The 26,509-nt window shown below is 39.0% G+C and overlaps 1 protein-coding gene across 2 annotated transcripts in view; it reads right to left on the reverse strand.

Moving 5' to 3' along the window:
- The window catches only part of ngef (neuronal guanine nucleotide exchange factor), a 112,177-nt gene that overhangs the window by 57,601 nt on the left and 28,067 nt on the right, over nucleotides 1-26,509 (reverse strand). For both annotated transcript variants that reach the window (XM_039762307.1, XM_039762301.1), the window contains exon 3: nucleotides 7,260-7,374. In XM_039762307.1, coding sequence (XP_039618241.1) covers nucleotides 7,260-7,374 — 115 coding nt within the window. The remainder of the gene's footprint in view (nucleotides 1-7,259; nucleotides 7,375-26,509) is intronic.

A 26,509-nucleotide genomic window follows, 5' to 3' on the forward strand; every position in this document is an offset into this window, starting at 1 on the left:
AGATCAGGTAACATCAAATGTAAATGTGGGAAACAATTTAGATCAGCTAACATCACATTATAATATGACCTGGAGAGATACTCTAGACAAAGTGGCTAAGACAAAAGTGATTAAAGCACATAGAAACTGTACCTGGTTTAATGAGAACATTCAAGCTCTTAAATTAGAGTGTCGAAAACTGGAGCACAGGTGGAGAACAACAAAGCTGCAGGTCTTTGAAATTACATGGACAGAGAATGTTAAAAAATATAAAAATCTCTCTTTAAAGCTTGCTCAGACTACTATTCTAAAATGATAGCAATAATAAAAATCCTCGAGTACTGTTTAGAACAGTGGCTAATTTAACAAATTGGAACTCAGATCTACAGGTACAGTGCAAAATACCAACAGACATCAGCAGTACAGACTTGAAGTTTTTTAATAAGAAAAGTAAAAATTAAAGATCCCAGATCTCACATACTAGCTTGGCAGACCCTGTCTCACATTGCATTCAACACTTTAGAAATTTCAATCCTGTAACAGAGCAGGAAGTCTTGACTTTAATTTCTAAAATTAAACCTACTACTTGCTCCCTAGATCCAGTGCCAACAACACTAGTAAAAAGTGCAATGGATGTTCTTGCAGCGCCTATTCTTAACATTATCAATAGTTCATTAATGCATGGCACAGTACCTAATGCACTAAAAGTGTCAGTCATTAAACCATTACTTAAGAAGTCAGACCTAGACCTACACATACAGTAATCCCTCGCTATATCACGCTTCGACTTTCGCGGCTTCACTCTATTGCGGATTTTATATGTAAGCATATCTAAATATATAACACGGATTTTTCGCTGCTTCGCGGGTTTCTGCAGACAATGGGTCTTTTTACTTCCAGTACATGCTTCCTCAGTTGGTTTGCCCAGTTGATTTCATACAAGGGACGCTATTGGTGGATGGCTGAGAAGCTAACCAATCAGAGCACGCAGTTAAGTTCCTGTGTGCTGACTGGCTCAGCAACGGAGCGCCAAATTCAATTCTGCTGTGTTAACCAGGAAGTCTCATCTCGCTCATTCAGCATCACCATGTTTTGCTGTGTAAAGAGTTAACTTTTGTGTTTATTTTTGTGCATAGTCAAGCCCTTCGTTATGGCTCCAAAACAATCTGCTCCTGCTAGTGCTTCAGGGGCCGTGCCTAAGCGCCATCGGAAGATGCTAACGATTGCCGAAAAGGTAAAAGTTTTGGATATGTTGCAGGAAGGGAAAAGCTACACCGCTGCAGGATGCCATTACGGCATCAATGAGTCCACGATTCTTTTTATTTAAAAAGGAGGAAAAGAATATAAGATCTACGGCCGCAGTGTCCTTTTAACCAGGGTCAACAAAACGAGTTGTAAGTGGACGTAATAAGGCAGTAGTCCAGATGGAATCTGGTTTAGGGATTTAGATTGAAAAATGCCGGAAGAAGAACAACGGCGGTGCTACACAATCGCCTGAAGAGACTCCTTTAGAACAGCTGTGACGCTCTCCTTTGTTATGCAGTAAAATTAAACTCATCGTTATCAGACAAGTCATCGTGTCATTGTTGGTGAGTAACCATAATTAATTTTCTACGTACAGTACTTATTACATGTACTTAGTTAGGTGTCACTGTAGACACATTTACTGTATACAATTTTTTATTATTATTTATGATCATATTTAGGAGAACATAAAGGTTGCTGTTGGTCTACACATAACACAATTTAAGTTAAGCTTTAATTAAAAATAAAGAGCAAACTACACAAGTTCAAACTTTATCAGATCTCTTCAAGTACATTTTGACCACAAAAGTTAAATTTCTACATGATCTGGTTAATTTTGATTTTATTTTGTATTATTGACTAAGGTGAAAGCTTAGTGTTACCTGACATCTCTAAAAATTTGAGTAGCATTGTTTTCTCCAGATTGTCTGACTTGGATCTCCCACTGGGCAATCATGGAAATCTCTGACTAGGAGATTCATATTTCCCATCTCTCCAATAGCATGTGAGCACAGCATTGTTGAGCATGTCTTCCAAACAAATGCAATGCGTTCTCGTTTTGTGTTTGTGCATGTGATTTGTGTTACACTCTACTTAATGTAGTGAACATTAAGATGGAAAACATGAACAGCACAGAAAATGACCATTTCAGCCATTTGCTTACTTCCCTCCAGATTCCAAACTCCCTGTGGTGAACAGTATCAGTCTTGGTCGGCTGCAGTGGCTGCAGGGTTTTGTTCCAATCAATTAGAAAACAATCCTTGCCATTAACAGGTCTTATTTAATATTATGGCTTGTTAATGTTTTAACTCTTCAATTTCAGGTAATTCTTATGTTAATTTTTTTTCTTTTCCTTTCTGAGGAAAAATGATTTTAAGCCTAAAACAGATGAATAATTTTCAGTCCTATACTTGTTGCTCTTCCATTTCCTTCTGAGTATTTTATTAAACCAAATACAGCATCATGAATAAACACAGGTGTAAATGAAAACAATTTAAATGGAGATCTGCTGATTCCTTTGTTATTTGCACCTTACTGCTAATAAATTGCAGTTCAAACAATGAATGCAGCTGTTTAAGAAATAAAATAAGCAATTAAAGGGTTGAAAGTCTTAACAAGTGATTTAACTAAAATGAAGTACAAAAATGTCACTTGAGCAATAAGTGCCTCATCAGCAATGAATGATTTCTTATGAACCATTACGGCCCTCCAGGTACAGCATTGCTCAGCCCTGATTCAGGGTCCGCCTTAACGCTTGGGCACGCTGGGCAATTGTCTGGGGGGCCGTTGCTAATCTATGCATGTTGTAGCTTGCTGTCAATAAATGAATACTATATTATAATAAACTATAAATATTTGTTATTATATTACAAGTGGACATTGGCATTCACCTCTGATTTAGTAACTCGCTCACCTCTGCAATCTCACGTGCATATATGTGTACGGATCTCATGCACTACGTAACGTAAAAGCGTATATGTTAACATCACTTTAACTCAATTCTCTGCAAAGAAATTTCAGAAATATTTGTATTGAAAACTTGATTAATAATAAATAATTCATAGTAATTTCATACTGTGCCATGTATGGTTTACCAATTGATTATCATTTATGTGTTGAAATTTTTGTGTTTTTCAAGGCTCATGTTCTATTGTTCAAACGTTTGTATTGATTAATCTTTGCTGTACAGCATGTTTTTTAATGTTTAAACACTGATTTTGTTGGAAGTTACCAATACAATCAATATATGTTTAATTTGATTGACCATTTACATTTTTATTCCTATGAGTGGTTGTGTAGGTAGGGGCCCCAGTGCGCTGCTTTGCCCAGGGGTTTATAATGCTGTTAAGATGGCACTGACCTGATTTAAAGGTTCTGAGTCTTAAATAAGAAATAAATGAAGTTGATTATCAGCAAAACACTGGCAACCATTAAAAAAATGATTAGAATGGAAACTTATAGCTACTGTGGCCCTCAAAGACAGACGTTGCTCACCACTGCAAACTCCTAGGTGAACGCTGACGCTATAACAGCCGAACAGAACACCATTAAAACAACCAACACTGCCACTGCATCGGGCTTTGTGACTGAAGCTGACTGCTCTACCTTACTGTCTTCTCACTCCTATTCAGCCATTGTGATCTTACTAACACTCTCTCTCTCTCTGTCTCTCTCCTTAACCCATTTGCAGTGTCTTCTTTTAAATTCTACAAGACATCACCTTAAAGTGGCAGACTCTTCAAGAATATCATAGAAGAACGCTACCACAATTTTTCTGAAAAGACCTTAACAGAACATCATTAGAGCTACAGGTACGCTGTCCATCCCTGCTTAAACTGTATCTGTCTTCCTGCCAATGTCATTGTATTATCTTTATGTTTTATATGAATCTTCTGTGGCTTTTCTGGGGTAAATCTTAATTTTGTGGTGTCCATTCCAGTCTTAAGCCACACTTTATGTTGCAGCAGTGGCATCTACTGTGTTGGTCCACTCATCTGTTTTTATTTTTTTGTGTTCTGATTTATCAAGTATCATATTTCCTCTGAGTGGAGTGGTGGCTCTGAGGTATGGATTTGCACTGGCAATTGGAAGGTTCAGAATCCCATAAACACCAAAAGTGACTCTACTTTGTTGGGCCCTTGAGCAAGGCCTTTAACCTGCAATTGCTCTGTCCTGGGTATGACTTTAATCTGCTTACATCCCTGCCTGTAGGCTCTCCAACCTACAGGGAAAAACCTGAGGGCTGGTGGCAGAATTGGCACTCCAGCCACCATAAAAACCTCACACTGTTCCACTCCATCTGAACTAGTGTGGTGCTGAGGTGTCACCCGTTGCATGGCTGCACTCGGGTCCTAATCTGGATCCGGAGTTGGTTTGTCATGTGGTGGGTGTTGCAATGCACTGTATCAGTGCATGCTCCTAACCTCTATGTCACCTCTATAAGTACAGTTTTGTTATTGTCATTAGTTACTGCATGCCATCACATTTACTTCACTATCTTTCTTACCTAGTTGTCCCCTGTTTGCTTGTAAAGTTATACCTTTCTTTTAGACCAAATGCCATTTCTCTGATGTTGTTCTTAATTAGATGTGTTAGTGAATTAAAGGAGTTGATGCCTGAGAACTATTTGTCTTTGAACACTGACAAAACAGAAATGTTAATTATTGTAGGGATAATTAATTATAATATTATTAATAAAATAATAATGGGAGGTCGAGCTTTTAGTTTCAGGGTCTAGAAACTGTGGAATGTTGATATAGGAGGTGCCTCTTCAGTCTCAGTTTTTAAATCCAGGTTGAAGACTCACTACCTCAGTTTACCCTGAGTAGAGCTGCTGATTAGCAGTGCGTACTGCATCTATGTTGTTAGTCATTTGTCCTAAAATATTAGTAATATGATTTTCATAAACTGTTACTAACCCTCACCTACTCTGTTTCTTTTATTGTCATCCTCATGTGGCAGCTGGTGCCATTGCTCTGCTACAAAGTTGTTTGCCTGCATATGGAAAAGTCACTTCTGATAGAGGAGCTCTGGAATCATTGGGAAGAAGGGTCCTTTCATCAGATTGGCTGGCTCAGGTCTCACTCAGATATAGAATGGCCAGTAGGAGGAGGTGGCTTGTTGGCTGAGGTCTCCAGGACTCTGAGTGTGTCTGGCTTGTTTAACTCCTTTTTCTACAATCTGGCAGTGGTTGTACAATGAGCTGATGGACAGATATTGTTGTTTTTCATTTATGCTAATTAGTTCCTACTTTGTTTTTGATGTATTTTAACAAACGTGTATCCTCATATATGATAGTTTGTAGTTGTATGTAGTGAGTGGTATAATCTGTTCTTACATTTTCTGCTGTTGTATTTCTGAGGTGTTCTGTTTTGTGTATTATATTTACCTTATTTTTGACACCCAACATCCCTGGAAGTGGGTCTCTCTCTAACTTGCCTTTCCCAAGATTTGTTCCATTTTTTTCATCTTTACAAGGTTGGGGGCTATTACAAAACATAGCCTGTTAAAGCCCTTCAAGGCATTCTTATTGTAATTTTGGGCTATACAGAAAATAAACTATTGTTGTAAAGACCAGCCTTTCTTACTCCCACTGTTTCTGCCATTTTGCCCGCCTTAGTTAATGCTTCTATTAAATCCATCTTAATGTCAGCCTATAAAGCCAACGCTTTCTGCAGACAGACCCCTAGTTATACGTGGTTAGATTCACACCACTTCTGTGACCTCAGTGCTGTCAGCCCTCTACCGAGGAGCCTGTCTTTAAGGCTCTGGTGCTATGAAACACTAATTCAAATTGTGGACTTTGAAAAGCAAAGCCAGCAACATTGGCTTTGAATGTTAGTGATGTTCATATAAATACACTACCCTGAATGATAGATAGATAGATAGATAGATAGATAGATAGATAGATAGATAGATAGATAGATAGATAGATAGATAGATAGATAGATAGATAGATAGATAGATAGATAGATAGATACTTTATTAATCCTAAGGGGAAATTCACAATGTTACCATTCTCTGATCTTATAGGAGGTGAACTAAAGGATAACATAAAGGAAAGGTCTAGTGGTTGCATCTGCGTTCTCTACTGTCTTTACAGTCCTAATGTTGTTTAACCGCAGGAAGACCAATAATTCCATCCTGGAACACATATAACTGAAAGGATTATTGTGGTGAAAGCTGCACCAATGCTAGTCCAGATTCCATTTTCTCATCAAGACTACAATAGACTTTTTATGACTTGAGACCCCAACATTTTTTTTTCATGTTTTCCTTTTACAACACATAAAAAAATAAACTTGGTAATTATAATGTAAAATTTACCCTCAGAACATTTTGTTAGGCATGGGTGGTCTGTTGTATCTTTAATTTTGGCAAATGGTCTTTGATCTAAAGCACTTTGAAAACCACCGTATTAGATACTAATAACGCATTAATGAAAAATCTGTGATGTGCAATACATGCAGCTGGTGAATGTCAGCAGTGAATGATGTCTGAGCTTTGTACTGTGCTGTTATGTTGCATTTCATCATATTATAATAATCAAATTTATGGAAAACAACAGACTAAAATTGGCCTCTTATTGGGCTATCAAAGCATTATTTGTTAATTTCTACAGTATTTCCATTAGTTTGAAAATACTGAACTGGATTTGAGAGCCATTTAGGACTGGTTTGTGTCTTTTATAAAATATACAGATGTGGACGTATTTTTGCTCAACTTTTTGTTTTTACACTTGCTGCATACTTAGGCTGGTGCAGGAGGATGAGGGGCTACTGATGCTGAAAGAGCGGCTCCTACACAGGCCTCATTATGACACGGGGTAGTGCTGTCTCCTTAAACAGTGTCTACCTGCAAATTAAGCTGAATTCCAGTCACCTTTAAAACAAGAAGAATACATGCAGAGTGTAAAATGGCTCTTGTTTACTTAGTCCAAAGCATTTATTTTTTCTAAATTTAGAGCAAAATATTGTGGGAACAATAAGAAGAAATATGAAGAAGCAAAATCACAAATTAAAAACAGCTGCCAACTGTGGAATAAAATATAACAGCAGCAGGCGAGAAGAGAGGAGTCTTGAATACCCAGATACTCAGAAATAAAAGGCACACTCCTGTCCAGCATCAGCATCAAAATACAAATGTATTGTACTTACAGTCTTAAAGATTAGGCTTTACATCCACAGTGTTCTTAATAGCAGCATAAACTTAATTGTAAGTGCTCTGAATAATTAGAACATTAAAAACTCACTTACTGTGGCAGGTCAGAGGAAGGAAGGGGGCTTGTCACTAGGGGATGCCTCCAGATGGGAGACTTTAGAGATTTGGCATTACTAGGAGCCACATGGTTGTCATCTTTACATTCAGCACCTTCAAAGAAAAAGGAAAAGCTGGTAAATAAAGAAATAAATTACTGCCATACAAACATTCATCCATTATCCTAACTACAGGGTCAGAGGGGTCTGCTGGAGCCAATCCCAGCCAATACAGGGCACAAGGCAGGAAACAAACCCTGGGCAGGGTGCCAGCCCACCACAGGGCACACATACACATCAAGCACAATTTTCAGATCGTCAATGCACCTAACCTGCATGTCTTTGGACTGTGGAAGGAAACTGGAGAACCCGGGCAAAACCCACACAGACATGGGGAGAACATGCAAACTCCACGCAGGGAGGACCTGGGAGGTGAAACCGGGTCTCCTAACCGCAAGGCAGCAGCGCTACCCACTGCGCCACCGTGCTGCCGGCATACAAACAGCCATTCAAATATCAGTTGTCTGAGGCTGCTGTTTCCTGATTAGGAAAATCCTTATATATTATTTGATACTATTGCGTCAATACCTCAACTCAATACAAGTTAGAACCATGCAATGGGACTCTGCTTCTGTAGTTTGAACATAACGTGGCAAACGCGGACGCAGTAATGCATTGGCTAAGTATGTTCGAATGCTTCAGTGACGCTGCTGGACAGCTGAGTATAGTAAGTCGGTGTTGGTTCAATCAGATTCAAAAAGAAAATTCACTTGGTTTTTGGAACGTTGGTTTGGTGGGGCATACTTTCCAGGACTAACATCATCGACTGACTTAATCCCTTCGACAGCTCCGGAACCGTAAGTAATTTAGAATGTATTACCATTTGCTTGGTACATCGAAATCTATCTTTAGGCAGTTCGGTTTTGGCATCCGTCCTTCTGACATCTATTGGCAAACTGAGTAATGACGGCTGGGTATTAACAATGGTCATTGTTTAAATTTTTGCTGATCTCAGATCTAAAATGACCACGGCAACATAACTGATTAGAGTCGTAAAATACGGTTTGTTTTGAAAATTTGTTTGCCGGAAAAAATCAAATGAGGTGCGCTGAAGAGCTGAGTTCACATCTCGCAGCCCCGTTTAAACAGAAAGCTCTTCATTACATTGGCCAAAAAAGGTCTATTTTAAGCAAGTAGTATTATGTCAGGTGGGTTCTGTCAAAATTTAATCCAATTTGATTGATGAGATTAAGCCCCACCCCTTTTTAATTGATGACCGGAAGTCCCGCCCCCACAACCACCTGTTGTTTTGTTGACCTTTGATGACCTTTCTGGAAGTCCCCTCCCCCAACCACCTGTTCGGCCACCTGTTTGCCCCCTTCCTTGCCCCCGCCCCCAACCACCTGTTCGGTCCTACTTTCTGTCAAGGGTAATTGATGGATGCACCCACCCCTTGAACACTCCCCCGGCCCCCTGCTTGGCCACATGCCCTGAACCATCTCGGTAGGGCAAGTCAGACATGCCCAAGGGCTGCTAGGCCCCTGCCGCCCCCTTGAACCCATCACTCCCAACCACTTCCCAGCCCCCCTCTTCATAAGACAAGTTCAAGCATGTTCCTATCCATACCCGGACTGAAGGGCCTGCCTATGCCTCACCGATAGGCAGCACCTGATGTCTGGCCCCTCCACTTCCTGGGTCATTTTTCCGAGGACATACACACACACATGCTCCAGCCGGACCGATCTAATTTGTTGCCGTTAGTGCCAATATTGCTTTGGGTAAGAATCCTTGTACCTATGTAACTATTATTTTTAAAATATCTAAACTTTATCATTTGTAAGCCACTTTTTTTTATCTAAGCCCACTTACAGATCCAGCCTTTTCAATCTCACAGAAAGACAAGCAGTCAGCTTTTAGCAGCCTTGTGCGTGTAGTGAAATACAAGCTGCCCGGCTCTCTCTGTCTACACAGAGACTCTCAGAGCAGATATCCCCCTGCGCGCGCCCGCGAGCTGCCCAGTGCAGAAGCTCTACACGTACGTGCATACAAGGTCATGTAGTTCGAAGCACACAGAAAGGATCTCTCTCTCTCTCTCTCGCTGTTCACACTGAGCCCGGAGTGTAGCTAGAGCCGTCAGTGCAGGCCATATGCTCGGAGCTGTGTGTAAGTTCCCCCATCCCTTAACCCAGGCACAGAAGCGCGCGATTGTCTTAACACAACTGCCAAAACCCCTCCTCCCCAGCCCGCATGTTTGTCAACAGCTGGGCGTAATACCCCCCTTCTTCCATTCCCAAGACGCATGGGTCTTAAAAAGTTAAAGGCTTTCATGATAACGTGTAAAACACGAGATAAATAGCACGATATAAGCCCTTTAAAAATCACACAGTTAAATAAGAAGCAGCAGAACCCTTTTAAATCACGTTTGAGACGTCTAAATGCTATATTAATTAATATATTTATAATTTGTATTAAAATCGATCTAAAACCATTCCTTGTTCTATCCATTTTAATCCTCCCCTCATGAAGAAATTCGTTTAGTTTTTTCTAAAAGTTTGATTGCCTTAATCAGATCGGATATCTCGGGCTAGAGAAAGGAATTTTAAAATACTCTTTGTCAAAACCGCTTTTTGCAAAGCACAACGCCCCCCCAACACCACCTCCGGCCGTCTAGAGCTAAGGTAATGGGTGTTGGGGAATCGGGGGCAATTCAGCTGTTTATGACCATTAACCTCGTGGCCCAGCAAACTTTGGGAAAGGTGAAAAAGGTCTTACGGAGAAGTGTACAGCTGTTTAAATAAATCTACGGGTTACAATGGATTCTATTAAACAAATTCTGGACTTTTCTTCGTCCATCCAAAGGTGTGGAATTAAACACCGGACAACGGACATTACACGGATGTCCGGTTAAAATGATGGGTAAGCATCTGTTATTACAGATTACCGGGCACATTTTAAAAAATACATCTTTTTTGGGTTATATAAATAAGTGTTCAGACCGGTCCATTACTCAGCAGGCCGTTAATACTGAAAGAGGACACCGAATCTCGTCGGAAACATCCAGGATCACGGTATGGCATATTTTTGATTATTATATGCGCCAAACAAGTATGTTTTCAGAAAACGGATGGATGAACCCTCATATTTTATCCTTAATATGAATAATTTCTAAGTTTATTCTCAAGTGCGTGCGTGCGCGCACTCGTGTGTAGGCGCATAAACGCGCGCATGTGTGCGTATAATATAAGATGTAGCATTTATATCCATCTATCAGCGTGTACAACGATTAATGTACAAATTCATAGGACTGAAGCAAACAATATTAGCTTTTTCATACCGAAACTGGCTTTACAATCAAGTAGTTTTTGTCTCGGCGTCTGAAAATTCAAACAGAACCTCTTCTCTGAGAATATTCAGGCATGGTTTAAAAGCGCAGGCCGGTTGTGTATCGGCTCTGGCGGAGTAAGAGGTCGGTATTCTGAACTACGTACAGAAGGGTCCCGTTTGTGAAATGCGTACTCTTTCGAATCGGGCTCACTGTAGCAGGGGAATCTCTGGCCCGGGGTCCGCATGTTTTTAAAAGTCTGGGATATTGAAACATTTTAACTTTATAAACTCTCATTTGTTACAACCGGTTGGAGACAGCCTCCAATAATGAACGGGATCCAGGAGCATATATCGAAGCGAATGCTTAATAGACATAAGGCAACTGTGTTTTCATTCATTTCGCTAAATGAAAAGTAATTATTTTAATACGGAATAGTAGCCCCCAAAGGCCGGGTGATTTTAGACGTGCGAGTAATATAATTAAGTTATTTTTAAAAGTAATCCCACACTGCACAAGAGATAAAGATTCCACAGGTGTTTTAGGATTTGCTGCGGTCAGTGATGATTTTAACTTTTTCCTTAGCTCATTTCTATAACATAGGAGCAATTTGACAAAGGAAAACTCTGTAAATACACTTGTGCATTTAAACAGAGATTTAAGAAAGCAGGTTTCTACCTTAGACAGATTACTCACTTTATCCCAGTTTTGTACGTGCATGTAAAAGCACTCACTGTTGTTACACTAGCACAAAATTGATATTTTCTGTCTACTCAAAAAACTAAAATGATTTCTATTAACACAGGTGATAACTGGAAAACATTTCACTATTTTTAATTAAAAAGTTAAAAACAGAAAAGCTCAATTATGATTTTTGTTTTGTCATGGGATGGCCCTAGGGTTACACTTTTGCCCTTTATACTCTCTTATGTAGACCTTAACACATATTCTTACCAAAATAGTTCATCACTTCCCAATTCCTGTAACTTCAGGTAATTACACAGAGCGCCATAACAGGCATGAGAAAAGTATTATAGGTCAGATACACAGAGCCATAAAAAAAAGCACTGAACGCCACACAACCTGGTATTGCTAGATGTATTTTGTTACCTGGAAAAAACGAAACATTTTCAGTAGCCACATAAAATGACCAGTTGCTTTAACATGAAAATAAAGCATCTTTAGAAAATAAAGCATCTAAAAGCATCTTTGTAAAGGTCCAATTTTAAAACATAAGAAAAATCCTTGTTTCCAAAAGAGTTCTGCCCATTTTTTCCAACAGTTTTCCTGACTGATCTTTAGAATCATCATAGCCTTTCTGATTACATCCACCCAAACATAGCATATAGCTTTAATTTCTGTACTCCTTTTAAATGATAATAGACGGTATAAAGCCCCTAAAGGAACTGGGTAGGAACTGGAGACATCTGAGATCTTCTATCATATCTTTTTTTTGTGAACAGAGTTTTCATAAGTTTTAATCGCCCCTAACGTTTTTGAAAGTAGACCACTAATACCAATATGTCTTTTTTAAAATTAATGATATACCATAGATGCATATTTTATTATAATTACTTAACTTTTATCAACTTTTATCTAACTCAATATTTATTTTTCTAGTATCAGAATGTAGTTTAAGTTATTTTGTTTTGGGTTCAATAGATGTATTTTTCATATTTTGATTCTATTTCTTTTTTTCACATCTTTGCCCCTTTTTGTTACTTGCCCCTAGGGCCATCCCACAGTTTGAGAACTACGGTTGTAGGAGGTTATTTGTAAAACACTCTGTGGCACTTCAAGCTAAATTAGATTTCCTTGGTTATTCAGTGTCCATCGGTGTTCCATTTTTGTTATAAATTGTATTTAGTCTCTCTATTTACTAAACATTTTATATTTTGAATAGAAAACAGTTATCTTGTTCAGGTTTTAATTTAAAACCGCATTTTCATCAACAGGCTCTTTGGTACTTAGGATGCTTTGTATAATACAAAGTTTTAGAAATTTCTGTTAATGCTTGGTAATAGCCTTCCATTTACATCAGTTATGAACCCCTGAAAATAAGAATGGTTATAGTAGGTTATAGGAGCCTGTACACTACAGGGCTGATGATTAGGGTTATACTGGACACGTTAGGCAAATCAGGATGGAAAATTGTTAGTGAATAGTTACATAATATTATATGTGTTAGCACAAGGATTAAAATTTTACTAAAACTTTGTGGTTTATTCTTTCTTTTAGTTAGTCCAGGTTACATAGGACAGCTATCATTGAAAACTGCTTTTCCCTCTGTTTGTGAAAAGCACCCTTTGTTTTAGTAGCATTCAGGGTGAAGGGATGTAAGTTTAAACTGTGATTCCAAGAGTCAACAAGTGTCTGCAATCTTCTTGAATACGAGTCAAAGGACCAGGGTTTGTGCAGGGATCATAGTCAGGGCAGAGTTACGCTAGACATTATTATTCCAAAATGTAACATTGACTCGACCATATCACAAATATAAGATAGTAAAACTAAAATTTACAAATACTAAGTCACAGAGGAGATTAAAAACATTAAGACCGGATCAACAAGGGATCACCCCAAGTTCACAGCACACTACAACAGAACCTACGTTTCTGAGGTATATTATCAGCTAAACTGTCATCTGTTTACCAGTTCCACGGGATTGCAAAGAGTTGGGGAAAACATTATTTAACATCTGCTAGTATGAGGCTAATTAACATGAGCCGGTTATTGTTAGAATCTTATCTGGAACTAAAAGTCAGGTTTGTGTTCCTCCTGATTCAGGAAGAACATTAAATATTGGAGTTTAGAATATGAACTAGACTGGTAGTCTTGATGGTAAGGAGATTTATGCCAAAATAAATAAATAAAGTTAATTATGAAATAAATAATTACATGAAAAAGTGGATTTATAAAGGAGTTATTACAATTTGAAAAACTGCTGTGATGTATAAAAAACATTGATAGGTGACAAAACCAGCACGAAAAGAAACCTTTTGAAATAAATAAGCTTTTTGACATGCAGTCTGGAATAGTCTGAATATGTCTTAAAGAGTTCATTTTAATAAAAAAAGGCTTAAAAATATTAAATAGTAAACCTGAATAAAACACAGAAGTATCATTTAATGATATCAATTAGTGTTAAGTATTATCAAGCACGGGATCTATTTATAAGGATTATTTAATTTAGTTATAAACAAAATGATTGGTTGCATTTTGCTTTGAAATTAACAATAGTTTGATAGCAGCTTTAAGAATTAGAATGCAAGACAAACCTATACACTTAATAACAAATATTGCTGATGCAATAGGAGTATCTCGGATCTCTGTTTTATTTTAACCTTTTGACAGGGAAGTATACCACCTATATTGAAAATGAACAGCGCCGACATGCTAACTAAATAGATATTTTAGAATATGGACCTGGGCGCTAACCCATGATTCTGACAAACTAAAGGGTCTTTACTTAATTGTCAAACTTTCTGCGGGTGCTATGGATCTTGTAATGGAGACTGAAAAAGATTCTATAATCTTTACTCTGTAATGGTCCATATGACGGAGATCTAGCCCTGTGTCCACAGTGTTAACCAGTCATAGGACATGATGTTCAAAATTCACCTAGGGTTTTTCAGAAGAGATAGGACAAGTGCGTGTGTTCTGTATTCTCTTTTCTGTATTAACTATTCACAATGACCATACTCCCGAGACCTTAGGTTTTTATGCAGAAGTACATTTCACAGACCGAATAAGAGACATCCATCAAAATGTTCTTGACACAAAGGAGGCCCAATCAGGCCGGTGGGGTGTGAGTCTCTTTTCAAAGAGTCTTTGCCCCAAGCGGCCGGGATTTGTCGGGCTATAAAAAACTTTTTCAACGACCATCCATCCGTGAAAGAAATTAAGGTTAGAATTTAAAAATCAAATGGTACTTTATTGGTCATTTTTAAAACAATATTAAAATTGAAAGAGGTTTTACCAACCACTTCAAAACATATTACAACTAAACAGCGTGATTAAAAGCAGACAAAAAACTGGTGATCTCACCGGTACATTCAGTTCAGACACTTCATCTGATTTTTCCAGGCCGTATACCCATAAAACCTTAAAGGTCCATCAGACCTATTAGGTCCATAAAATGGCGTTTAGAGAAAGTCTCGGCTATTTCAGGTATTTTTGAGTAAGAGTCAGCGTCCATGTTATGAAAGGCTTGTACAATCGACTCCTGAATAGAATGTTCATTTTTCCGATCATCGACAGCACTTTGTACAAAGGCGTGAATCTGGTGAAAAAGTAGAAAGATGTTGAAGCAGCCCAGAGTCTTTATGACTAGCCTCCTGAGCCACGGTTTGTGGAAAACAGACAGCTGCTGTTGCTGAGCCGGTCAGTGTCAAACAGACACGTAGGCCGTGTCTGGCTGGGTTGGTCTATTAAACATCCCTGCACGGTACTTTTTAGGTGCCTATGCGTTATTATATCCGGCAGAGCCGTAATCAAACTCTTGAACAGCTTCAGAGCCTTTCGAAATGTCTCAATCAGGGTCCGTCAGTTTGTTCAAGGGCCAGGTCTGCATAATCCCATCCTTGGGTGATATGTTCCAAACGGCTGGCGCCTGTACCAGGTCATCCATGGCCTGAATGGCTATCTCCTCACCCTGCTAGGAGCCCTGGAACATCATTAGCAGATACAAAAATGTCAGGTACTGCGCGGTTCTCCAGGAAACGATCCGACCAATACATATCACCATGGGTAGGTACCTGAGGCTCAGGATCCTAGATCTGGTCAGTTCAAGGCATAAGAAGGTCTGGCCAAGAAGATTGGTCTGGAGGTTAGCTGTTAGTGTAGAGTACTCGGAGTCGGGCACGATAGCCTCAGGTCAAAACAGGCCATCGTAGGTGGCCGTCTGGTCCTTAGACCATCATGCCTGATCAGGAGCATAGCCGAGAGATGTTGATTGTTCACCGTTCAAAACACGTTGTTGAAAAATTTTTTTATAGCCCAACAAATCCAGGCCGCTTGGGGGCAAAGACTCTTTGAAAAGAGACTCCCACCCCACCGCCTGATTGGGCCTCCTTTGTGTCAAGAACATTTTGATGGATGTCTCTTATTCGGTTCTGTGAAATGTACTTCTGCATAAAAAAACCTAAGGTCTCGGGAGTATGGTCATTGTGAATAGTTAATACAGAAAAGAGAATACAGAACACACCGCACTTGTCCTATCTCTTCTGAAAAACCCTAGGTGAATTTTGAACATCATGTCCTATGACTGGTTAACACTGTGGACACAGGCTCTAGATCTCCGTCATATGGACCATTACAGAGTAAAGATTCTAGAATCTTTTGCACTCTCCATTACGAGATCCATAGCACCCACAGGAAGTTCGACAATTAAGTGAAGACCCTTTAGTTTGTCAGATTCATGGGTTAGTGCCCAGGTCCATATTCTAAAACATCTTCGATTATATCTATTTAGTTAGCATGTCGGCTGTTCATTTTCAATATAGGTGGTATACTTCCCTGTCAAAAGGTTAAAATAAAACAGAGATCCGAGATACTCCTATTGCATCCGCAATATTTGTTATTAAGTGTATAGGTTTGTCTTGCATTCTAATTCTTAAAGCGGTATCAAACTATTGTTAATTTCAAAGCAAAATGCAACCAATCATTTTGTTTATAACTAAATTAAATAATCCTTATAAATAGATCCCGGTGCTTGATAATACTTAACACTAATTGATATCATTAAATGATACTTCTGTGTTTTATTCAGGTTTACTATTTATTATTTTTAATTTGCCTTTTTGTTTTATTAAAAATGAACTCTTTAAGACATATTCAGACTATTCCAGACTACGCATGTCAAAAAGCTTATTTATTTCAAAAGGTTTCTTTTCGTGCTGGTTTTGTCACCTATCAATGTTTTTATACATCACAGCAGTTTTCAAATTGTAATAACTCCTTTATAAATCCACTTTTCATGTAATTATTTATTTCATAATTAACTTTATTTATTTATTTAGGCATAAATGTCCTTACCAGTCTAGTTCATATTCTAAACTCCAATATTTAATATTCTTCCTGAATCAGGAGGAACACAAACCTGACTTTTAGTTCCAGATAAGATTCTAACAATAACCGCTCATGTTAATCAGCCTCATACTAGCAATGTTAAATAACGTTTTCCCTAACTCTTTGCAACCCGTGGAACTGGTAAACAGATGACAGTTTAGCTGATAATATACCTCAGAAACGTAGGTTCTGTTGTAGTGTGCTGTGATTTTGGGGTGATCCCTTGTTGATCCGGTCTTAATTATGTTTTTAATCTCCTCTGTGACTTAGTATTTGTAAATTTTAGTTTTCACTATCTTATATTTGTGATATGGGCGAGTCAATGTTACATTTTGGAATAATAATGTCTAGCGTAACTCTGCCCCTGACTATGATCCCTGCACAAACCCTGGTCCTTTGACTCGTATTCAAGATTGCAGACACTTGTTGACTCTTGGAATCACAGTTTAAACTTACATTCCCTTCACCCTGAATGCTACCAAAACCAAGGGTGCTTTTTCACAAACAGAGGGAAAAGCAGTTTTCAATGATAGCTGTCCTATGTAACCTGGACTAACTAAAAGAAAGAATAAACCACAAAGTTTTAGTAAAATTTTAATCCTTGTAAAAACACATATAATATTATGTAACTATTTACTAAAAAAATTTCCATCCTGATTTGCCTAACGTGTCCAGTATAAGCCTAATCATCGGCCCTGTAGTGTACAGGCTCCTATAACCTACTATAACCATTCTTATTTTCAGGGGTTCATAACTGATGTAAAATGGAAGGCTATTACCAAGCATTAACAGAATTTCTAAAACTTTGTATTATACAAAGCATCCTAAGTACCAAAGTGATTATAGCCTGTTGATGAAAATGCGGTTTTAAATTAAAGCCTGAACAAAATAACTGTTTTCTATTCAAAATATAAAATGTTTAGTAAATAAAGAGAGACTAAATACAATTTATAACAAAATGGAACACCGATGAACGGCTGAATAACCAAGGAAATCTAATTTAGCTTGAAGTGCCACAGAGCGTTTTACAAATAATCCCCTACAACCGTAGTTCTCAAACTGTGGGATGGCCCCTAGGGCTAAGTAACAAAAAGGGGCTAAAGATGTGAAAAAACAAAGAATCAAATATGAAAAATACATCTATTGAACCGAAAACAAAATAACTTGAACTACATTCTGATACTAGAAAAATAAATATTGAGTTAGATAAAAGTTGATAAAAGTTAAGTAATTATAATAAAATATGCATCTATGGTATATCATTAATTTTAAAAAAGGACATATTGGTAATAGTGGTCTACTTTAAAAAAAACGTTAAGGGGCTCGATTAAAACTGTTATGAAAACTCTGTTCGCAAAAAAGATATGCTAGAAGATATCAGATGTCTCCAGTTCCTACCCAGTTCCTTTACGGACTTTAATTTAAAATGAGATCAGTCAAGAAAACTGCTGGAAAAATGGGCAGAACTCTTTTGGAAACAAGGATTTTTCTTATGTTTTAAAATCGGTCCTTTACAAAGATGCTTTTAGATGCTTTATTTTCTAAAGATGTTTTATTTTCATGTTAAAGCAACTGGTCATTTTACGTGACTACTAAAAATGTTTTTTTTTTCTTCTTTCTCCAGGTAACAAAATACATCTAGCAATACCAGGTTGTGTGGTGTTCAGTGCTTTTGTTTTATGGCTCTGTGTATCTGACCTATAATACTTTTCTCTTGCCTGTTATGGAGCTCACTCTGTCTAATTACCTGAAGTTACAGGAATTGGGAAGTGATGAACTATTTTGGTAAGAATATGTGTTAAGGTCTACATAAGAGAGTATAAAGGGCACAAGTGTCACCCTAGGACCCTAGCATGACAAAACAAAAATCATAATTGAGCTTTTCTGTTTAACTTTTAATTAAAAATAGTGAAAATGCTTTCCAGTTATCACCTGTGTTAATAGAAATAATTTTAGTTTTTTTGAGTAGACAGAAAATATCAATTTTGTGCTAGTGTAACAACAGTGAGTGCTTTTACATGCACGTACAAAACTGGGTTAAGGTGAGTAATCTGTCTTAAGGTAGAAACCTGCTTTCTTAAATCTCCGTTTTAATGCACAAGTGTATTTACAGAGTTTTCCTTTGTCAAAAGGCTCCTATGTTATAGAAATGAGCTAAGGAAAAATTAAAATCATCACTGACCGCAGCAAATCCTAAAACACACGTGGAATCTGTCTCTTGTGCAGTGTGGGATTACTTTTAAAAATAACTTAATTATATTACTCGCACGTCTAAAATCACCCGGCCTTTGTGGGGCTACTATTCCGTATTAAAATAATTACTTTTCATTTAGCGAAATGAATGAAAACACAGTTGCCTTATGTCTATTAAGCATTCGCTTCGATATATGCTCCTGGATCCCGTTCATCATTGGAGGCTGTCTCCAACCGGTTGTAACAAATGAGAGTTTATAAAGTTAAAATGTTTCGATATCTCTGAGTTTTAAAAACATGCGGACCCTGGTGCAGACATTCCCCTGCTACAGTAAGCCCGATTCGAAAGAGTACGCATTTCACAAACGGGACCCTTCTGTACGTAGTTCAGAATACTGACCTCTTACTACGCCAGCGCTGATACACAACCGGCCTGCGCTTTTAAACCATGCCTGAGTATTCTCAGAGAAGAGGCTCTGTTTGAATTTTCAGACGCCGAGACAAAAACTACTTGATTGTAAAGCCCTTTTCGGTATGAAAAAGCTAATATTGTTTGCTTCAGTCCTATGAATTTGTACATTAATCGTCGTACACGCAGATAGATGGATATAAATGCTACATCTTATATTATACGCACACATGCGCGCGCACATGCGCCTACACACGAGTGCGCGCACGCACGCACTTGAGAATAAACTTGGAAATTATTCATAGTAAGGATAAAATATAAGGGTTCATCCATCCGTTTTCTAAAAACATACTTGTTTGGCGTATATAATAATCAAAAATATGCCATACCGTGATCCTTGATGTTTCCGACGAGATTCGGTGTCCTCTTTCAGTATTAACGGCCTGCTGAGTAATGGACCAGTCTGAACACTTATATACCCAAAAAAGCGGTGTTTTTTGGAATGTGCCCCTGTGATCTGTAATAACAGATGTGCCCATCATTTTGCCCGGACATCCGTTGTCCGGTGTTTAATCCCACACCTTTGGATGGACGAAGAAAAGTCCAGAATTTGTTTAATAGAATCCATTGTAACCCGTAGATTTGTTTAACCTCTTATCAAGCGGGTCATTTTTGCTAAATCGCTTGTAATTTGACCTCTCCAAATTAGAATCATTGCTGTTATTGAACTATCTGGAGTATAAACACATGTTTGATCTCTTTGTAAAGGTAACATTCTCTGGTTTCACCCTTAGTAGAATCACTGTAGGTGTGACTGATCAAAAGTTATGCACATTAGAATTCACAGAAAAAATGAATTTTTTTGTTCTCGCCTAAGTTTTTTTGTGAAAATAAAGGCCTCTATAGCTGCAGTAGGTAGGTGGGGACAGAAACACACTATGTACCAACAGAATAACTTGTTGACTACTCACATTTCAAATTTGAAAAGAATACCTGTAAAAATGACATTTTTACACCAGTTTTTATGTGGGTATGTCCAGGTGCTTTTTAGAGGGACCTATGGTTTATCCATTATCCACATTTTGGAACGTATGGAAAAAGTGTAATAACTTTTGAATGCTTCAACCCACATATATCAATGAGGGCTCTACTGAAAGCGTACACCTAAAGGAATCTATATCTACATACAGTGTCACTCTATTAGTTATGGAAATTCATATTCCATAATAAAAACAATAAAAAATACACATTTCAATATAAAAATAGTCAAAACAAGTCTTATGGGCTAAAAATATATATATATATTATTTTTTACTTTTTTTAAATAAAATGCACACAAACTATATACATTTTGTTACAAACTGTTACAATACAGCTCAGCGTTTTTCCACGTGCCACTGATTGTAGCAATCCCTAGCAGGCAGAAAGCACAAGGGCGTGTCACATGTCGCTCTCTGCCATTAGATGTCACCTGGTCCGATTGATCACTTTCACGCCGCATACAAGCATCTATTGTTTAATCGAGAGTGTATTTACGTTTATCTGTACTATTTCCATATTTAAAATGCGAAAAAAACTAGGTGAAATCACAATAAACAACCACGCACCAAGTCTGCAGACTGGCACAAATGCCAGCTTCAGCGCAGCTCCGATCGGTTTTGTTTACAAGTTGGTATGGCAAGTTACATATCTACGTGCTCAGCTGCTCATTGGCTGTAAGTTTGGAGTGACACTCACAGCGTCCAATCAAACTGGTAGATTCTACCAGGGTTTGGAGTTGTGCGTCATCGTTCAGCTGTCTGTGACACTCGTTGGCTATACGAGGTGCCAGTCACCCCCCAGACCCATCGTAATTGGCCAACTTAGGTGTCAATCAGAAGCTAACACTTTCGTGTAACATGCTTTAGCATGGTTATTGCCGACAGAAACAAATTACGTCTGATATGATCAATAGAAATGAAAAAAAATGTCGGAGCTAGTCTCGAGTTAAAAACGCTTTCTGGAGTTTTGTCCCTTTGAGGATCTGTCGTGTGTTTGGACCTAATCGTTTTACTGGATTATATTCCCTGGAGCCTTACGGACAGAATGAGATCAATATTGCTCGAAATATTGATGTTTGACTTGCTGAGAGCCTTCAAAGGTAGTCAAAGGTAGGAAAAGTCAGCTCTTAAAAAGTATTTACTTCTCTGTAAAAAAGGATTTAGTGTCAGTGCTGTGGTTGTTGTGTGTCAAAATGGTTTATATCATCAGAAAGACAAGACTCTGAATTTTCATTTGATGTGTAGTGTGTCGAGGTGTATGACAGAGGGGCATGCACACATGGCTGTGATATGATTGTGACGTCGTAAAATCGTCGTTATGTACCGGGACCGGTACGTGTGCATGTTACAGCTGTACACTTCTCCGTAAGACTCTTTTCACCTTTCCCAAGGTTTGCTCGGCCACGAGGTTAAGGGTTATAAACGGCCTGAGCCGTCCTAACAGCTGAAGTGTGATTTGACACCTATTCACCAGCGCCCACCTACCAACTCCGGACGCGCGGAGCTGAGGTAGTGGGTGTTGGGGGGTGCTTTGTGCTTTCTCTAGCCCAAGATATACATTCTGATTAAGGCAATCAAACTTTTAGAAAAACTAAACGCCTTTCTTCATGATGGGAGGATTAAAATGGGTAGATCAAGGGATGGTTTTAGATCGATTTTAATACAAATTATAAATATATTAATTAATTTAGCATTTAGACGTCTCAAACGTGATTTATAAGGGAACTGCTGCATCATATTTAACTGTGTGTGTGTATGAGGAGCTTATATCGAGCTATTTATCTCGTGTTTTACACGTTATCATGAAAGCCTTTAACTTTTAAACATCCATCCGTCTTGGGGGAAAAAGTAGCTGCGTGCTAAGCGCATGGGGATGGAAGAAGGGGGTGGTTTACGCTCAGCTGTTGACAAGCATGCGCGCTCCCGTGCCTGGGTTAGGTTATGAGGGGAACTTACACACAGCTCCGAGCATATGGCCTGGACTGATGGCTCTAGCTGCGCTCCGGGGGCAGTGTGAACAGAGAGAGAGAGAGAGAGATCCTTTCTGTGTGCTTCGAACTACTGTACGCGTGCCCTTGCACGTGCGCGTGAGCTCGGCACTGGCCAGCTTGCGGGCGCGCGCAGGGGCTGCTAAAAGCCAGGCTGCGCAGAGACGTCCTGTCATTTCGTTTCTGTTTGCGCTGTTGAAGGCTTTTAAACGCAGAGCCTGTCTGTGATTTGGCTGTCGGTTGTTGTTCTGTGAAAGGATTTTCACAGAGATGGGCAGGAAGAGGCTGTTTTGGCTTAGATAAAATACAAGGGGGTTTACAAATGATATAGCAACGATTAGATAGATAGATATTTTAAAAATAATTGTTACATAGATACCAGGATTCTTACCCAAAGCAATATCGGCAGGAACGGCGACAAGTTAGATCGGTCCGGCCGGAGCATGTGTGTGTGTGTGTGAATGTCCTCGGAAGTGGAGGGGCCAGACATCATGTGCTGCCTATCAGTGAGGCTTAGGCAGGCCATTCAGTACGGGTATGGATAGGAACATGCCTGAACTTGTACAGGGTCCGGCTGCAACATGCCTGAACTTGTCTTAGGAAGAGGGGGGCTGGGAAATGGTTGGGGTGGTGATGGGCTCAAGGGGGGGGGGGGGGGGCCTAGGCAACCCTTGGGCATGTCTGGACTTGCCCTACCGAGATGGTTCAGGGCAGGTGGCCAAGCAGGAGGGCGGGGGTTCAAGGAGGGTGGGGGCATCCATCAAATTACCCTTGACAGCTTCCTGGGAAAACAGATGGCCGGGGCTAAAGGTCATCAAACAACAGATGGGTGGGGGTGGGGACTTCCTGTCATCAATCAACAGGGACCCGGATCAAGGTCATCAAAGGTCAACAAAACAGCCGGTGGGTGGGGGAGGGGACTTCCAGTAAGGTCATCAAAGGTCAACAAACAACAGATGGCTGGTGGGGACGGGACTTCCGGTCTTCAATTAAAAAGGGGCGTGGTTTAATCTCATCAATCAAATTGGATTAAATTTTGACAGAACCCACCTGACATAATACTACTTAAGCACAAATCAGTTACATGATAACAAAATCATTTCAAGGAAAAAAGGCTCCCAGTCACTAGTTAATTTGATAATTTGAATACCAAAATACATGCTAATAACCTAATGGTAGATAGATATGAAAGGCACTATACAGATAGATAGTAATGAGCTAATGATTGATATCTGTCTATCTATCTATCTAAGTCCCTGCTCATCAAAATGGAATAGTCTGAAAAATGGCTCAGTTCGCCATCAGGTCATGCAACAGGAAGATGTCCAAGTTTCCCACAGGGCTGTACATGATCTGGTTCATTTATGGTCCATATTTCTGTTTCTCCCAGAGGCCAGGGTGGAAGGGGTGAAGCCCTGTGACTGAAGCTTTTTACTTTCCAGCACAAAGTGCTGCTTTTTCTATAGCACCAGTGGCTTCACAGTGTGTTAATTCCATAGGTTTACAAAATATCCAGGAAAATATCTGTAAAATGGATACAAATAATTCATTAATATTGTCTCCAGTCGAATGCTCTGCTAAAGACACACTCAACCAACCCAAGTAAAGAAGCAATAAGTGAAAAACAGGCCCATTTTCCCCTGAGGAATTCTGAGGCTGTTTTGTTCTTCACCTGAGATGAAAGCCAAGCTATGCCAGTGCAAGGACCCCAAGCCAGTCTTATCGGTTTTGTCTCAGTATTAGTGAAGATTGCTAGCCATACCAGAATTATGGTGTCTGCCATCATGTAGTCTTAAAAATGATAGTGCTAAAGTGGCTCTTTAGGGCAATGCCATGGGGAAACCACTTTGGGTTTCCAAACGACCCACCATGTGAAGATTTCAGAAAGACCCATTTATTTATTTAGAACAATAACTGGCTCCACACAGTAAATGATGGTAACATAATTGTTTATTATCAATGGGTGCTGATTTTAAAAGAACTCTTGCTGCATACAATAACACATGATATAAGCTTAGGTTTTCTTATGCGTTAGTGTTCTTCTAGGTGGCCTACCATACATAAAAGATTTCAGGTTTTTTTGCTACATATTAGGAAGTTTTTTCAACCAACTTCATATGCAAAGAGCCCTTCCCAGAATGGAATGATGCTTTGTCAAGAAGAACCACACAACCAAGTAAAGAATCATAAAGTGCCATTAAAGATACAGTATTTTTGAGAGTGTGAAAGAGAAAATCTATAGAGCCAGTAAATAATCAAAACACACCATCGCTAACAAAAGTAGATCCATATCTGTGCATTTTCACTCATTAAATAATGAGGCATTATGCAAGGGACACACAGCACATTCATTTATAGTAGTACTTTATATACTGTATGTGCTAACTGTGTTTGTTCACGTTAAACTTTTGCCAACAGACCAGTCATTACCATTTGCTATGCTGATTCATTTTTCACAGCATGTTATGTTAAATTAACAAAAATGCATTAGATGAGTACAACTCCATGAGTGTTTGCATAACCTGAAGGCAACCAAAGGGACTAAAATATGTTGATCAGGCAAGAAAAAAAAAAGTGCTGAGCTCTGTGAAGTAAAAGTTGGGAAGGCACTGATTCTGTTCTTACATCAATAAAAAAAGATTCTGCTTGTAATTGGAGTTGTGTTGTATGGCTAGTCTATTTGGGCTTTGGATAGCCAGTGGTCTTCACTCAGTGAGCTTACTTCACTTGAACCCTTACCCTGCTGTATTCTCCATCACTGTATTTCTCTCTGGGTTTATTTTGTGTGGTTGGCATGCACCATTGCTGTGAGTTGCTTTCCTCCATAGGAAGCAAAGTTAAGCCGCTTGATGGGCAGTCAAGTGAAAAGGAAGCTTATTGGGCACAAGCCACTGTTGCACCTTTGGCTGTGAGTGTTCATCTTGCTAGAGGCTCACTTCACTTGAAGCCTAATTCACACGTGGAGCAGTTAAACCCGCATGTCACTCATAAGCCGTTTGCCCATCACTTGTGGATCACACTGTTACACTGTAGCAGCATTTCATTTACAGATGGTCACTAGATATGGTGGTAATTTAAAGAAACAGTCCACACAAAAATTATATTTTTTATATGGTAACTACTCAATGTGGTTTGTAGCTCATGATATAACACAAGCCAATGATGACCAATGTTGTACACAATGTGAAAACCACCCATGGAAAAAATAAGTAAAATCACACTTCACCTGTGTCATTTAACCCACATGTCAGTTATCTAGACGTGTGCTCAGAACGTGCAAAATGAATGCATGTTTTCCTAAAATATCATTTAATTGATACTTAGGGAAAAATCAACACACATCATAAACAGGGAATGCAAGTCGCAATGGGATTGCCTTTTAAAATTGAAGGTCCACTTCTCCCCTTTGGGTCAAGAGTTTATCTTCAATTCAAAAAGTTAATCCCATGTGACTTGGGTTTCCTGTTTATGATGTGAGTTGATTTTTTTTCCCTAAGTATCTATTTAATAATATTTTAGTAAAAATGCATGTGTTTTGGATGACACCATGTAACAGTGGTAGTACTGTGTTTGAGTCTGCGTGGGTTTCCTCGAGTTATTCCTGTTTCTTCCCATTATCCAAAGAAATGTAGGTCAGGTGAATTGGCAATGCTAAAATAGGCCTGTGTGTGCCCACCTTGCGGAGGACTGGTGCCCTGTGAAGACACTGTTCCTGCATTGTGGCCTTTGCTAACTGGGATACACTCCAGCTTCCTAAGTGACCCTAGTCTGGTTTAAGTGGGTTAGAAAATGAGATGACATACTGTACATACATTTTGTTTTTCACACTGTTTGAACATGTACAGCATTAATCACCTTTGGATTCAATTATATCAAACATTTTTATTGAAGTTCTGCATGAAATGATTCAATCTACATGGGGTAAGTAATGTATAAGAAGAAAATTTAACAGTGATGCTAAAAATATATACAAAAATATCCATCCATCCATTTTCCAACCCGCTGAATCCAAACACAGGGTCACGGGGGTCTGCTGGAGTCAATCCCAGCCAACACAGGAACCAATCCCAGGCAGGGTGCCAACCCACCACAGGACACACCCACACACCAAGCACACACTAGGGCCAATTTAGAATCACCAATCCACCTAACCTGCACGTCTTTGGACTGTGGGAGGAAAGCGGAGGGCCTGGAGGAAACCCACGCAGACATGGGAAGAACATGCAAATTCC

The sequence above is a fragment of the Polypterus senegalus genome, chromosome 1 (genome assembly GCF_016835505.1).
Source record: "Polypterus senegalus isolate Bchr_013 chromosome 1, ASM1683550v1, whole genome shotgun sequence".
Taxonomy (NCBI): Eukaryota; Metazoa; Chordata; class Cladistia; order Polypteriformes; family Polypteridae; genus Polypterus; species Polypterus senegalus.